Below are 17,153 nucleotides of genomic sequence, written 5' to 3'. Positions count from 1 at the left end.
CTTGGAATGTCTACTTTCCAAAAAGGGGGTCATTTGGGGGTCATTTGTACTTTCCTGGCTTGTTAGGGTCTCAAGAAATGAGTTAGGCTGTCAGTACATTAGGTGTGATCAACTTTCAATGATCAGCATAATAGCTTGTAGACTATCTAACTTTCACGCAGACCAAATAATATACACTTATTCGGGTTATTTTTACCAAAGATATGTAAAAGTATAAATTTCTCTAGCGCTCATTGACAGACGTAGTCCTCGGTGATACACCACCTTCGGGTTATGTTGCCTCCACAGGAGCAGGACTAGACAGGAAATTAAAAAGCTCTGGCCACACCCTAGGGGCAGTCCCAGAGGGTATATCCTCTCTCTCTCTGCCTCAGCAAATCAGTTATTTTCTGTCTAGTTAGGAGTAAGGACCTAGATACCTTGCTGGGATCTTAGGTCCTGGCAAGATTTTTTTCTTAAAGGATTTTTTAGACAGCTTTTTTCTCCAGTGTTCCTGTGAGATCTTCAAGCAAGAAAGCTGAACTGGGCGACGGGCTGGATGTTGAGATCCGGTGGTCACCCCAGTTCAGCCTACGAGCGCGTGCAGGCCATAGCTCCGCGCTGGGTCGGCCGCGACAAAGTCCCATTAAAGGACTGACCCCGCGAGTTAAATGTCTCGCTGAAACGCCAAAGACCATGAGTCACGGCGTCCATATCGGTCGACAGCCCTCCCGCCCCGGTGGAGAGGGGTACTGTCAGGAGTTGGTGCCCGCCTGGTTCCGGTATGGTGAGTAGTATGTTCCCCCTTTTCCCCTGACGGGTCTTGTGGTGAACGCGGGCCCCTCTCTGTATGGTAAGATAGAGTCCCTCTCTATCCTATAAATGACACAGATCCTCCTACTTTGAGTGTGATTTTATGTGCAAAAAGCCAGGAGGCTTGGTTTGGGAGCTAACAATCTAATTGTATACATGTTAAAAAGATTATAATCTGTGGCATTCTGGGAATCTTACGGTGATAAGAATAAGCTACCTACCAGTCAGAAGCCACGGACATGTAGACTGCCTTCCTAATCAGATCTCCAGCTATTAGCAGGCCTCCCGAATGGCCATGCGGTCCGCCAGGGCCGGTACCGCCAACCACGCCAAATCCCCATGCAGAGAGAGTGTTGTGTGCCCTGCAGCACACCGCTATTCAGTACAGGCCGCCGCCATTTTTTTTGCTGGATCGCACGAGCTGCCATTTTGGCGTAGCCTCGTGTCTCCAGCATGGGGGCGGCCATGTTTGAGGTGATCCAAACACCTCGTGGAGCTAGGGGAGGCGCCGGAAGGCGCGCAGAGGGGCGGAGCCGCCTCCTTTCTTCCTGGGCAGCCAGCCAAAAGACTTCCTGTTTGTCAAGACAGCGCTGTAACCTGTTGCAGTTAAACTCTGAGCATCAAGTGGTGAGCCTGGGGGTCTATCTCTCTCTCTCTCTCTCGATCGATAGGGATCCCTAGCAGGTAACACTAAGGGGCTTTTTTGTGGCGCTGGGGGTCTGAAAAAAAAAAAGTTTTTTATTTTTGAATTATATTATCCAGGAAGTGACTGGAATTATCATGGACCCTGCCACACATATTCCCCCACCTGTTTCCCTCGAGGGGGGGCCACGGGACCCGCCGGTGCACAGAGTGTAGAGTCATTTACAGCAATTTTGGAGTCTATGGTGGCTCGGGTGGAGGCGGCCTGTCAGGGACGGGGGTCAAGGAAGCGACCCCCGCCTACCCCTATACTATCTGACACCTCTGACTCTGATTCAGAGATGGTCACTGCAGTTGCAGGTTCCTCTGCAAAGGCTGTTATCCCAGGTAAAGCCCCCTCAGACAGTGAGGAGGACGCTTCTTCTCCTGCTATAATTCAGGAAGAAGCATTGGTGGACGCACTAGTTGTGGCAGTGCAGGAAACCCTAAAACTTGAGGCTTTACCGGCAGAGGCAACTGAAACAGAGATTCCTTTTGGTACTAATAAGCCCATCAAAACGGTGAAGGTTTTTCCTGTACCCAAATGTTTCGGTAATCAGATTAAAGGAGAATGGGAGCATTCTAAACGTACCTTTACTATTTCCAAGCGTATTGCTAGACGCTATCCGTTTGAGGAGTCCATCATTAAGAAATGGACGGTACCACCAGTGGTGGATCCACCTATTTCCAGGCTGAATAAAGCCACGGTTATCCCAGTGGAGGACACTTCGTCCTTTAAGGATCCGGTGGATCGAAAGATGGAAGCAGAGTCCCGCACCATCTTCTCTCTGATAGGGTCAGCATTTAGACCAGTAATTGTTATTGGTCTAGTTTCCCAGACACTTACGGAATGGGCGAAAATGGTACGCCAAGACCTTAGGGGAAAAGATATTCCCCAGGAGACATCTGATTTGATGGAACAGATTATACAAGGGCTACAGTTTATCTGTGACGCAGCCTTGGACACTACTCCCTTATTAGGGCATGCATCTATGTCAGCGGTCATCCTCAGACGTGTGCTGTGGTTAAAATGCTGGTCAGCTGACCTAGGTTCCAAAAAGACCTTGACAAATCTCCCTTTTCAGGGGAATCGTCTATTTGGGGCCAACCTAGATGAAATCATCAAGGATGCCACTGGGGGCAAGAGCACTTTTTTGCCACAGGCTGCTAAAGCTAAGGGACCTCGCAACAAGCGAGGACCTTTCTTTACCGCCCATAAAGGGCGCCCGGCTGGTACTAGCGGGAAAGGCAAGACTCCTCCAGGAGGGTTCAAGAAGGGCTGGTCGGACAAGCAGAGGACCAACCCAGCCAAACCCGAAGCAAAGGAGTACACAGCCTGAAGGTGCGCCCCCACCCGGTTTCAGGGTGGGGGGACGTTTTCACCGGTATTCAGGACATTAGATCGAGCTTCAACCACTACTACCGGTGCGATTCTTCCCTTCCAACATTTAAGTACTACAGGAAGCGGTAGTTACCGTTCCCTGAATAGATCTTTTCCTTTACCTTTTCCTAAGATTAGTCCCTATACCTCACAGGAATCGGATCTGGTTGACCAGATAGGCCAAGTAGCCTCTAGTCGGGTGACTTCGGTCCCTGAGGTTCAACCAGAAAAGATCACCCTTCCTGATAACAATCAGGTATCTGATAAATGTGTGGGAACAGAAAACGACCAGACTTTCTCGGATGGTCGGGGCCAGATACCTCTAGGGACGCCTGGTTCAGATTCTATCAGCGCCAGTGGTCCTAGAAATTCTAGGCTGGCCTCCTCAAGCCGGCCTGGCCGACTTGGACATGCTAGTCGCAGACGTTCCGTGGGAACTTCGTCTCAGGGAGTGTCTGTGGTCTCAAGGACCAATTTACCTTCATGCTTTACAGTCGATAGGGTTTAATGGCCTGGCCATTGAGACCCAAGTACTGAAGGACAGAGGTTTGTCTACTTCAGTCATTCCTACCCTTATTAAAGCAAGGAAAGCGACTTCCAGCAAGGTCTATTATCACACATGGAAGACTTATATTGCGTGGTGCGAATCTTTAGGATTTCCTCCACGTACCTATTCGGTGACTCGAATATTGGCCTTTTTGCAACAAGGGGTTGAGCAGAGCTAGCCTTGAGCACCATCAAGGGTCAAGTTTCAGCATTAGCAATCTTCTTTCAGAAACCTTTAGCTACCAAGTCCTTGGTGCGGAATTTCATCCAGGGGGTGCGGCACCTGGCTCCTCCAGTCCGCGCGCCCTTACCGCCCTGGGATCTTAATTTGGGTTTGTCGGTTCTACAGAAACCTCCCTTTGAAAACATCAGGGAGATTCCCTTGCTTACTTTATCCCAGAAGGTGGCCTTCTTGGTGGCTATTACTTCTGCTCGCAGGGTGTCAGAACTGGCTGCATTATCATGCCAGTCCCCATACCTAGTGATTCATAGGGATAAGGTAGTACTTCATCCTAAGCCATCTTTTCTTCCTAAGGTGGTTTCAGATTTTCATCTGAATGAAGATATTGTACTACCTTCCTTGTGTCCTCAGCCCAAGCATCATCGGGAACATGCGTTGCATTCCTTAGATGTGGTTCGGGCAATCAGGGTATACCTGAAAGCTACGGAATCATTCCGTAAGACGGATTCACTTTTTGTGATCACGGATGGCCCCAGAAAGGGTTTGCCTGCATCTGCCGCGACCATTGCCAAATGGATTAGACAAACGGTGGTACAGGCTTATTCTATTAAGGGTCAGAGTCCTCCGTTCCCTGTTAGGGCGCACTCCACTCGAGCGCTCAGTACTTCCTGGGCCTTTCGCCATCAGGCGTCAGTGGTCCAGGTATGTAAGGCGGCCACCTGGTCGTCGGTACATACCTTTACAAAATTCTATAAAATTGATATGACGGCATCGGCGGATGCCTCATTTGGCCGCAAGGTTTTGCAGGCCGCAATTTGAGGAGACCGGTGGTCTACCTCGAGGGTTTTTTTCTGTTTGAAAAAAAAAAAAAAAAAAATTTTCTCTTTTTTGTTGAGTCTCATCATTAAGGATGAGCATTGTAAACTTCTAGTTGGCACCGGTTGGGCCTTCTAGATTGGGATTTGATTTCCATTTTCCCACCCCTCATTTGTGATACTGCTCTGGGACGTCCCGAAGGTGGTGTATCACCGAGGACTACGTCTGTCAATGAGCGCTAGAGAAAAATGGATTTTTGTAAAATCTTACCGTAAAATCCTTTTCTCTTAGCTCATTGACAGACGTAGTCCCCGCCCCTCTGTTTTTGAGTTGGGTTAAAATCTCTAAAGACTGCTTTTTCACATAACTGATTTGCTGAGGCAGAGAGAGAGAGGATATACCCTCTGGGACTGCCCCTAGGGTGTGGCCAGAGCTTTTTAATTTCCTGTCTAGTCCTGCTCCTGTGGAGGCAACATAACCCGAAGGTGGTGTATCACCGAGGACTACGTCTGTCAATGAGCTAAGAGAAAAGGATTTTACGGTAAGATTTTACAAAAATCCATTTTTTGGCCAAAACTTATGAAGAAAAATTACTAATTTGCAAAATTTTATAACAGAAACTAAAAATTGTTTTTTTTTTTTTTTTAATTTTCGGTCTTTTTTCATTTATAGCGCACAAAATAAAAAGCCCAGTGGTGATTAAATACCACCAAAAGAAAGCTCTATTTCTATGAAAAAACGGACAAAAAATTCATATGGGTTCAGTGTTGCAAGTAATTGTCATTCAAAGTGTGAGAGCACTGAAAGCTAAAAATTGGTCTGGGCAGGAGGGGGGTTTAAGTGCCCAGTAGGCAAGTGGTTAAAGTTTTTATTTTTACACTGTCGTTTTTACATTTTTTTTTAACACTTTTATTGTGGTCACAAGGAATGTAAACATCCCTTGTGACAGTAATAGGCAGTGACAGGTACTCTTTATGAAGGGATCTGGGGTCTATAAGACCCCAAACCCCTCCTATGCACTTAAAATCATTCAAAATGTCAAGTTTGGCTGTTTTGAATACTGTCATTTTTTTAAAATAAAATCTGGCGCCTTTAGGGCTCAAGTACCCGGAATTGATGTCATGGTATCGCTTCTGGGTTACTACATCAGAGACCTGATCAGAGCCGATTCCCTTCCAGTTGCAGGAGGAGACAAAGACATGCTAGCCCCTTTTAGTACCAGGGGGAGGCCACATCTTCCTGTCTCCTTCCCTTTCTGTACCAGGGCCTAATAACTCCTTCCCTTCCAGTACCATGGGAGACCAGAGCTGTCTAGCCCCTTCCCTTCCAGGACCATGGTAGATCACAGCTGTATAACCTTTTCCAGTACGAAAGAGAGACCAGGGCCCACTAAGCTCTTCCCTTCCAACACCAGGGGGATACCAGGGCCTACTAACCTCCTTTCCAGTACCAGGAGAAGACCAGGACCTGCTAATTCCTTCCCCTTCAGTAACAGGCGGAGGCCACAGCTTCCTAACCCCTTCCTTCCAGTACCAGGAGGAGACCCGTACCTGCTAATTCCTTCCCTTTCAGTAACAGGAGGAGGCCACAGCTTCCTAACTCCTTCCTTCCAGTACCATTAGGAGACCAAAGCTTCTTAACCCTTTTCCTTTTGGTACCAGGGAGAACAGAACTTCCTAACCTTTTCTCTTTCAGAATTAGGAAAGACCTTCCTGAAAGAGAAAAGTTTAGGAAGTTCTGGTTTCCCTTGATTCTGAAAAACCCAAGCTTCCTAACCCCTTCCAGTACCAAGGAAAATCAGGACTTTACTAATTTTAACCGCTTCCATACAGAGCAGTTAGACCCCCTTCCTGCCCAGACCAATTTTCAGCTTTCAGCACTCTCACACTTTGAATGACAATTGCTCAGTCATGCTACACTGTAACCAAACAAAATTTTTATCATTTTTTTCACACAAATAGAGCTTTCTTTTGGTGGTATTTGATCACAACTGGGGTTTTTTTTTTTCGTGATATAAGCAAAAAAAGAGCAAAAATTTTGCAAAAAAAACACTTTTTTTTAGTTTCTATTATAAAATTTTGCAAAAAATTAATTTTTCTTCATACATTTGGGCCAAAATTTATACTGCTACATATCTCTGGTAAAATTAACCCAAATTAGTGTATATTATTTAGTCTGTGTGAAAGTTATTGAGTCTAGAAGCTATGGTACCAATTACTGAAAATTGATCACACCAGATGTACTGATGGCCTATCTCCTTTCTTGAGGCCCTGAAATGTCAGGACAGTACAAATACCCCCCAAATGACCCCTTTTTGTAAAGTAGACAGTCCAAGGTATTTAGTAAGAGGCATGGTGAGTTTTTTGAAGTTATAATTTTTTCCCACAATTCTTGGGAAAATGAAGAAAACATTTTTTTTTCTTTTTTTTTCCCAAAACGTTGTCAATTTATAAGCTATTTCTAACACATAGCATGTACACAGCAAAAATGACACCCCAAAATTCATTCTGCTACTCCTTCTGAGTATGGTGATACCACATGTGTGAGACTTTTACACAGCCTGGCCACAAAAAGAGACTCCACGTCCAAGTAGCACCATAAGGCGTTTTAGGAGCATAAATACACATAAAACTTTCTTACTACCTATCACACTTTTCAAGGCCCTAGAGCAACAATACAATGGAAAAGTCCACAAAATTACCCCATTTTGGAAAGCAAACACTCCAACGTATATTCTAAGAGGCATTATGGGTCCTTTGAACATGTCATTTTTTTCCACAAGTTTTTGGAAAATGTGGGAAAAAAATAAAAACTTTTTTTTTTACACAAAGTTGTCAATTTATAGGATATTCCTAACACATAGCATGTACATCGCAAAAATGACACCCCAAAATACATTCTGCCACTCCTCCTGAGTATGGCAATACCACATGTGTGAGACTTTTTCACAGCCTAGCCATATAGAGGGGCCTAAACATCCAAGGAGCATCATCATGCATCCTAGCCACTTGCCTAGGCCTATTTTTGACATTTGGTGTTTACAAGCTAAAATCAGTTGTTTTTGCTAGAAAACTACTTAGAACCCCAAAACATTATATATTTTTTTTTAGCAGAGACCCTAGAGAATAAAATGGAGATTATTGCAATATTTTTTATCACACCGTATTTGCGCAGCGGTCTTCCAAACGCAATTTTTTGGGAAAAAAATCACTTTTTTTAATTAAAAAATAAGAAAACAGTAAAGTTAGCCCAATTGTTTTCCATAATGTGAAAGATAATGTTACGCCGAGTAAATAGATACCCAACATGTCATGCTTCAAAATTGCGCACGCTCACAGAATGGTGACAAATTTTGGTACTTAAAAATCCCCATAGGCGACATTTTAAAAATTTCTACAGGTTGCTATCTTAGAGTTACAGAGGAGGTCTATGGCTCAAATTATTGCTCTTGCTCTAACGATCGCGACGATACCTCACATGTGTAGTTTGAACACTGTTTACATATGTGGGCGGGGTTTCCGTATGCGTTCGCTTCTGCGCGCGAGCTCGCGGGGACACGGCGCTTTAATTTTTTTTTTTTTTTTTTTACTATTTATTTTATTTATTATTTTTTATTTTTACACTGTTTTTTTTTAAAAAAAAAAATTGATCATTTTTATTTCTATTGCAAGAAATGTAAACATTACTTGTAATAGAAAAAGGCACGACAGGACCTCTTTTTTGTGAGATCTGGGGTCAAAAAGTCCTCAGATCTCACAAGTACACTAAAAGATAGAAAAAATAAAAAAAAAAATTAAAAAAAAATTAAATAAAATGAAAAAAAAAAAAGGGACCTTTAAACTGGTTGCTAGGCAACGACGTTTGCCGTAGCTCCGGTCCTCCAAGACCATAGAGTCGAGTGAGGGCAAGCTTGCCCTCACTCGACATCCTGTCTGTGAGGATCTGGGACCGGATCGTTTTCCCCGCTGCCGGCGGGTCCGGTAAGCGGGGAAAAGGACCAGAATGCAGCGGGAGGGGGGGGGCACCTCTTCCGCCACCCCGGAAGGGTGATCCCGCGGCGAATCTGCCGCTGGGACCACCCTTATCGGAAAGCCAACCGTCCACCGTTTAAAAAAATACCAGGGTTATGGCAGCTATCTGCTGCCATAACACCGGTATTTAGGTTTACACGGACGACGTATGTTAACCTTTTTGGACTTAGACATGGTGGCTGTATGAAGGGTGACAGGTACTCGGGTACTTTGCTGGGCAGGTGACAGGTACTCTGGTACTGATGAGCAAGTGGCAGGTACTCGAGTACTCCGATAGGCAGGTGACAGGTACTCGGGTACTCTTATGGGCAGGTGACAGGCAGGTGATAGGTACTGATGAGTAGTACTGATACTGATAGGTGATACTGATACTGTACTGATGGGTACGGATGATCAGTACTGATACTAATAGGTGATAGGTACTGATGGGTACTGATGAGTACTGATGAGTAGTGATGGGTAATGATGAGCAGGTGGCAAGTACTCGGGTACTTCAGGTGTCAGGTACTCTGATGAGCAGGTGGAAGGTACTCGGGTACTCTGTTGGGTAGGTGACAGGTACTCGGGTACTCCGATGACGGGTACTCAAAGTACCAGAGTACCTGTCATCAGAGTACCAGAGTACCTGTCATCAGAGTACCCGAGTACCTGTCATCAGAGTACCCGAGTACCTGTCATCAGAGTACCCGAGTACCCGTCATCAGAGTACCCGAGTACTTGTCATCAGAGTACCCGAGTACCTGTCATCAGAGTACCCGAGTACTTGTCATCAGAGTACCCGAGTACTTGTCATCAGAGTACCCGAGTACCTGTCACCAGCCCATCAGAGTACCTGTCACCAGAGTACCCGAGTACCTGTCATCAGAGTACCCGAGTACCTGTCACCAGCCCATCAGAGTACCTGTCATCAGAGTACCCGAGTACCCATCATCAGAGTACCCGAGTACCTGTCACCAGCCCATCAGAGTACCCGAGTACCTGTCATCTGAGTACCTGATGGGCTGGTGACAGGTACTCGGGTATTTTGATGGGCTAGTGACAGGTGCTCTTTATTGGGGGGGGGGGCAATCAGTGTGGTTGGGGTGCACTATGATTGGTAACTAGCTGTTACCACAATCTCCTCCTCACACAGGATCAGTGTGTGAGGAGGAGAACACGGTGACAGCTAGTTACCATGTTCTCTGATGACATTTGTGACCGGCTGTGATTGGACACAGCCGGTCACGTGGTAAAGAGCCAATTTCATTGGCTCTTTACCTAGATCGGGGATGGGCTCTGTCCGAGGGACGAGCCTCGTCCCCGATCGCCGCGCTGCGCGCCCCCGGGGGCGCGCATTAAGGAAGGAACGAGCGGCTCGCGCTGGAGCCGCTCATGTGATCGGCTGTGATTGACACAGCCGATCACGTGGTAAACAGCCAATTTCATTGGCTGTTTACCTTGATCGGGGTTGGGCTCAGTCCGAGGGACGAGCCTCACCCCCGATCGCCGCGCTGCGCGCCCCCGGGGGCGCGCAGTAGCGGGGAGATCCGGGCGCCGTCATATGACGTCGGCCCGGATCGAGAAAGGATTTGTGCCGACGTCATTTTACATGACGCGGTACGGAAGGGGTTAAGGTGAGGCCAGAGCTTTCTAACATTTCCTTTCCAGGATCAGGGAAGATTAGGGGTAACTAACTTCTCCCATTGCAATAACAAGGGGAGATGAGGTTATATTAAAGCGAACTTGAACTTTAGAACCTGGGGCCATTAAGGGCAAGTAGAGGATAAAGCAGAGGACAAATACTCTCTCTCTGGTGGTCTCCCTGCAGCTGATCATTTCCCCATTAATAATTAAACATCCCTTGTTCTGCACTGTGACTGTATAGACGTGGCCATCTTGGTGAAGACTGTGCTTTGCTTCCTCATGTCAGAGCTGCCCCCTGATAACTTGTATGGTAACGTCAGAGGTGAAGGTAGCACAGATCCAGAGAATGGTTGAAGCAAAAGCAGAAGGATCCTTGCACTGCAGGTCCATAGGTACAGCTTCCACTGCAGCAAGGAGAACAGTCAGTAACACTGTAATAATATTACCAAATCTCACTCCATATCTGGTGGGAGTAGCCATCAGAGGCTGCACTGCAGTGATCGCACACTGCAGATATACAGCTATGAGGCAACAAAACAAGAGTGCCGAGGCATATAAAGTGCTCTGCTTTTTTCAGGGAGAATTCCGGACAAAAGGTAGATTTTTTTTAGCACCACTTAGGCAGAGTTAACATTTCTGAATGTTCCCTATAACATAGAAAATCTTCACTTTTTTAGTTCAGGTCCACTTTAACCCTTTCCTTTCTTATATTGACTACAGACCAGTGTCTAATAATGCCTTTCCTTGCAGTAGGATGCTGGGTTAGGTGTTCCCCATATGGTCCATCCTGTATGTCTTCTGTAGCAGCTCATGTCTGTTTCTCCTTTCTTCTCTGCTTGCTGTCTTCTAGTTTTGCTTTTTAGAGACACTGGTAACACTAGAGGGCCAGTGACTGTATGAACCTATTGTAGTTCACGTTGTAAGAACCACAAAGAAGTACGTATTTGAAGTTTGTCTTTTTTTTTTGGTACCACCACATGATTGTGTAAACATTTTATCAAGCAATGTACTAATGTTTTAAAGAACCAAAATACGGTACTTGTTTATTTCTGTTTTGTATATAAAATGTAATATTATATGTGTATCACTTTAGGAAGCACAACGCCACCCTAAGCCTGTCACTAGTACAACAGGATATATCTCTGGTTGGGTACCTAGGTATGGAGTATAAGGGAGTGACATGAAACCTGGGAGCATATTGTATCTTATACTTGACAAGTTGTAGACAGTGTTAGTTTGACAGTTGTGTGTTGAGTACCTTGGATCTCTGTATATTGTTTGCTATGTAAATACTCTGTTCACGTATGTTCTTCTCTTCTAGCACATGGCTTCATGAGTGAAGATGAGTACCTGGAAATAACAGGAATTACACGGGAACAGTCTGGGCTATATGAGTGCAGCGCTGCCAATGACGTCTCTTCTCCAGATGTCCGAAGGGTTAAAGTCACAGTGAACTGTAAGTGAAATTACTGACTCATCCAGGAAAGGCATTTAGAGCTCTAGTTAAATATTTAGGATGAGCTCATAAAGAGATAAGCCTAGAAGGCCGCCAGCCTTATCTCAGTAAACACACTGAGTCGCCATTGAATAATCAATAGAATGACTGCTGTAATTTTCCCATCTCCTCCTTTTATTGGGTCAGAGGCGGTTAGTTTTCTGGTGTTCATTATTCATGGATTCTCCAGTAGGTTAAATGGGGAATGACCCTAATTTTATGTCTGGATGAAGAGAAGAGCTATTTGGAGGTGCCGTTGCCTTCCTCAGGATCCAGTCTGTGTCTTTTTGCGGGGTCCTAGGGCAGTCATAATCTCAGCTGGGGGTGTACACTGATAGAACCTGGGTGTGTGCATATAGTAATGAGAAAGGAAATCTTTTTTTGGATGAGTTTGTTTTGTTCAATTTCTAGCGTTCTGTGTTAGTAAAGCACCTTGGCCGCATGGAAGGTCAGAATGTGATGTAATGGTATCTGGTTCTGGCACTGACAGGGAGAGAAAGAACTTCTTTTTCCTGAGGTAACAGGTACATTTGTCTCGAGAAAAAGCTCACTTGTTTGTGTTGCCACAAATAAAGTAGATAAAACCATTTGCCTCAATACACCATTAGGGAGGACTGGAACCCATCTGTTCAGAGTAGAAGAGTGACAGACTGCTCTTGGTGACTGGGCCTTGTATATCCAAAGAGTCTAAAAAAAGCCTTGAATGTGCTGCCCATGTCATCCATTCAGATCTCCGTTTTATTTTTTACTGCAGAAGTAAAAAAAAAAAAGCACCGGCTTGTATGCACTGTTACTATGGGGCCACGTGAAAAGTATTTCCTTCTGACATTAAAAATACATTCTGACATTAATAGTAGGGGGAGGTTAGACTGTTCTCTGTTGTGGTAATTGTGGAGGGCTCTGTTCTGGGTGGTTGAATCGGGAGAGTAGACTGTTCTTGGTGGTGGTATTGGGGGCTGCGCTGTTCTGGGTGGTTGCATCAGGAGAGTAGACTGTTCTTGGTGGTGGTAATGGGGGATGCTCTGTTCTGGGTGGTTGCATGGGGAGAGTAGACTGTTCTTGGTGTTCGCAATCGGTGATGCTCTGTTCTGGGTGGTTGCATCAGGAGAGTAGACTGTTCTTGGTGGCGGTAATGGGGGATGCTCTGTTCTGGGTGGTTGCATGGGGAGAGTAGACTGTTCTTGGTGTTCGTAATGGGTGATGCTCTGTTCTGGGGGGTTGCATGGGGAGAGTAGACTCTTCTTGGTGGTGGTAATGGGGGGGGGGGGGGCTCTATTCTGGGTAGATGCATAGGGAGAGTGGACTGTTCTCAGTGGTAGTGTGGGAAATGTGCCTTGTTCATGGTTATGAAACAAGGAGGGTGGACTTTTCTCAGTGGTGTTACAAGAAGAGGAGGCTGTTTTCTGTGGTGATACAGGGAGAGGGGGCTCTTCTCAGTGGTGTTACAGGGAGAGTGGACTGCTCTCATTGGTGGTACAGGGTGAGAGGTCTGTGTTAGATGATAGTACTAGGAGGGTGGGATGCTCTCAGTGATGGTAAAAATTGGGAAAATGGTCTGTTTATGGTGGTGGGGTATGGGGACATTGGACTTTTCTCTATGATGGTATAGAGAAAGTGAGTTGTTCTCAGTAGAGGCACATGCAGTGGAAATGCGGTTGTGCCAAGCAGGGACTGGTTTTGAACTACAGTTGTGTGGGTTGTTTTTTTCTTGCCAGGACTCTTCAGATGATTATCTGAACTGCCAATCTGTACATTTAGATTTGAAGATAAGATTGGAGTTTGAAAAAAGAAAGTCAGGACTGGATGTGATGCTTCCATGAAACATCTTCTAGGAATAGATTTGAGATTTTGGGGAATGTCTGATATTTGCCCCATTAACCTTTTTAGTGGTTTTCTAACAGAACAGAGATATATGCTGTACATAATGGACAAAAGGATGAAGTTATAGTCCTGCACATGGCTGCACTTTTAGATCATAGTCTACATGCCTTCAGGGACCGGCAAAAGCTTATCTCCCGCTTTTTAGATTTGTATACCAGACATTAGATATATGATGTGTTAGGATTCAGCTCAGGAATTTTCCTTCTTTCTGCATGTTAATTGTGTTCAGGCTCCACTAGCTCGCATTACCAGCATATTAAGGTATTCCGTGTTAATCTTTTGTCTGTTATTGCCCATGTTTCAGATGTCTTGTTAGTATGCCTGTACGGCATTTTGACAAGCGGCTCTTCATGTATTGCGTACATTAGCATATTGATTGTGTATTATCAGCACGCATCTACCTCGAAGATGCTGCACTCACAAGATTTGCACATCTATGATGTTTAAAAGTTGTGACACATAAGGTAACTGACTTTTGTATGTAGTTTAGTTAAAAATATATATAACTTTACTTATGGTGAAACAGATTATATATAAAAAAAAAAATCAATCAATGATGGATTGTATACTTAGTGCAGTACATTAAGCAATATATTCCAAGATGGTACATATGTTCTTATACACACGCCATATAATTAAGGACCTATAGGTGCTTCTCTATTGCAGGATCTATGCTCATCAAGGCAAGTTTTCTTCATATCCAAGATAGGCCGTAGCCTAGGGCGGCAGGACTCCCAGGGCAACGCATAGCCTTCCACATTTCAGTTTTCTGACATTCTCATGTGTAAGACCTGACAGTTGGCCTAGGAAGGCAGAAATGATATATACAGCCCCAATGCTTACTACTTTTTTACTGTGCATGTGATGTGCTGTATCTGTATTTTTAGAAACCCCCGCCACCTTCCTCTCTGCAAGAAAGCTGAATATAGTTTTTGCTTGCATAAATACATGTAAATGCGTGTCAACAGAACTACAAAAACTGAATGTGTTTAACAGTCTAGGAAATCCAGAAAGCATCGAACAATCCATCCATATATGTTCCCTGGAGTTTTCTGCTGTCTGTTGTTTGACGCTGCGTGTCCTTACAGACCCCCCATACATTCTGGATGCACGGAATATCGGGGTTCCTTTGGGCCATCAAGGTATCTTGCAATGTGATGCTTTGGCTGTTCCAGCAGCAGACTTCTTCTGGTACAAGGAAGATAAAAGGTATTCTGTCACATTGTATCTATTTCAATAAAATTTGCCTTGTTTGGTACCCTTAACCCTACTTGAGTATATCAGTTATACCTAGCAGATACCATACAGAAGGCCACCCCCTTCGGGGATCAAGATACCCGTAAGCAGGAGCTACCAAGGGGAGCAAGATACCAATGGGGGGTTGCTAATAATGAAAGTCAGATATACATGAACAGGAGCTAACAAGAGGAGCCAGATACTCATGGATGGGGGTTAAGGGGAGTCAGACACTGATGGGTGTGGGGGCTACCAAGGGAAGATATATACCTATGAATAGGGGCTTGTGAGGGGAGTTACACACTTATGAGTGGGATCTGCCAAGGTAAACCAGATGCCCTATATCAGGGAACTACTAGGGGGAACCAGATACCTATGGATGGGGTCTACCAAAAGGACCAGATACTAATGGGCAGGAGCTACTGAGTGTAAGCAGAAGAGTCATGGACAGGAGCTTTCGAGGGGAACCAGATACTCATGGCAGGAACTACCAAGTGGAAGCAGACACTCAAGGGTAAGGGCTATCAAGGTAAGTCATATACACATAAACAGAGGTTTCTGAGGGAAGCCAGATACCCATAACAGGTAGGGGACAAACATATTGGAGCCAGACACCCATGAATAGGGACTGCAGAGGGGAGCCCACCAACCATAAATAGGGGTACAGAGGAGAGCACAACACTCATGGACAGGGGGTACAGAGGAGGGCTCAATACCCATGGACAAAGAGGTATAGAGGATGGTTAGATAGCCACAAGCACAGGTGCAGACGGGTGTATGAAACCCATAAATGGGGCAGGGGGTGGATTACAAAAGGTACATGAGTACACAGATGTAGAAATTAATAGATCAGAGTAAAAACCAGTGTGTATGGTACAAAAAGCTCTCATTCTGTTCCAAATTGATGAAAGGAGATAACAGATTGCTTTCTGTGGGTTTCTGTTATTTGCACACAATTACTTCACAGGTATGGAGCCCTTCAAATAACTGGTAGGCTGATATTTCTGTATGATTATCATATGACACGTGTTTTATGTCTGGCAGGTTGAGTGAGGCACGGAAAGGCATGAAGGTGGAGAATCGGGAAACCTATTCACGTGTCACTTTCTTTAACGTATCTGAGCAAGACTATGGCAACTATACATGCGTAGCCATGAACCGATTGGGTCACAGCAACGCCAGCGTCATCTTGTTTGGTGAGTGTGTAAGAAAAGGTCACAATGGTCATGCACAGAAACACACTAGGCCTCTTCCATCTTCCACTGCCCATTTTGGTATACTCCTTATCCATTCATTGCTGTGAATGCAGTTTTCTATCCAGACAACCATCTCTTCCAGTCATGTCTCACACCGATCAGTGTTACAAAAACCCTTTAAATCCTGTAAGCAATTCTATAGATGAGACAGCGACCATCTTTTATTGTCTTCAGCCACGCTCCACTGTACTCTAATCCTACACTGACAGGCTCGTCTGCACACACACAGAGGCCTCTATGCATAGGAATCCCACTTCTATAGGCCTGGTCAAGCCTCACTGCCTTGTCATTTGGGGGAAATGTGAATGGATGAAAGAGGTTTTTCAGGCAGAGCTGTGGACAATAAAGGCTAATTTATCTCTGGGTGTTGAGGTTTACACACACAGCTCGGCTCAAGCTGGATATTTTTCAATCCCCAGAGCTTCTCCAATCTACAGCCAAAATAGACAATTTTATCCATTGACTCACAGGTTTATGTTACTTGTTTATCTTTGTACTGTTCAATCCCTGATGACATTTATGTAAACTCACTTTTTCTACATCATCAGTCCATCTGTAGCCTCCAATCATTTGCACCTCTTTCTGCTGCTGACTGCGTATGATTGGCGATCATCATTATTACAAAGACAGGAGAGCTCTGTGATTTCATACTGTACGCTGTTCTCCAGCAGCCCACATGATTTTAGGGTAGGGCACGTGTGTTTGTGTGTGTATATTTATATATATATATATATATATATATATACAGGGCTCAAAATTTCAAGTCATGAGCTACTAGCCAGGCCTTAAGAGTTACTCGCCACTTGTTGCCCCAGCCAAACCCTACCCTGCTCCGCCCCTAAACACGCCCTCTATAGAGGACTGCAAATCCCAACAGTACATAATACGCCAGTGAAAAATACCATCAGCTATAGAGGCATACAAATCCCAGTAACCCATAAAGAATATTGACTTACAGTGCGCAGTTCATCTGATTCACGTGCTCCCTTCCTCTCCTGGTTGTTGTAGTGGTGGTGCAACAATGTTCTTCTTACATCAGTGTCCTCTGTCCCCCCTGCATATCACATTGGCCCCTTTCAATGCAGAGTGCCCACAGCATGCCCCCTTTCAATGCAGAGTGCCCACAGCGTGCCCCCTTTCAATGCAGAGTGCCCACAGTGTGCCCCCTTTCAATGGCAGAGTGACCACAGTGTGCCCCCTTTCAATGGCAGAGTGACCACAGTGTGCCCCCTTT

The 17,153-nt window shown here is 45.1% G+C and overlaps 1 protein-coding gene across 5 annotated transcripts in view; it reads left to right on the top strand.

Moving 5' to 3' along the window:
* The window catches only part of NTM (neurotrimin), a 1,087,393-nt gene that overhangs the window by 1,051,164 nt on the left and 19,076 nt on the right, over positions 1–17,153 (top strand). For all 5 annotated transcript variants that reach the window (XM_082273444.1, XM_082273446.1, XM_082273445.1 and 2 more), the window contains 3 exons: positions 11,373–11,507; positions 14,516–14,636; positions 15,708–15,859. In XM_082273444.1, coding sequence (XP_082129570.1) covers positions 11,373–11,507; positions 14,516–14,636; positions 15,708–15,859 — 408 coding nt within the window. The remainder of the gene's footprint in view (positions 1–11,372; positions 11,508–14,515; positions 14,637–15,707; positions 15,860–17,153) is intronic.

The sequence above is a fragment of the Pelophylax lessonae genome (genome assembly GCF_965119305.1).
Source record: "Pelophylax lessonae genome assembly, chromosome: 12".
NCBI classification, from domain to species: domain Eukaryota; kingdom Metazoa; phylum Chordata; class Amphibia; order Anura; family Ranidae; genus Pelophylax; species Pelophylax lessonae.
This window is presented reverse-complemented; position numbering and strand designations above follow the sequence as displayed.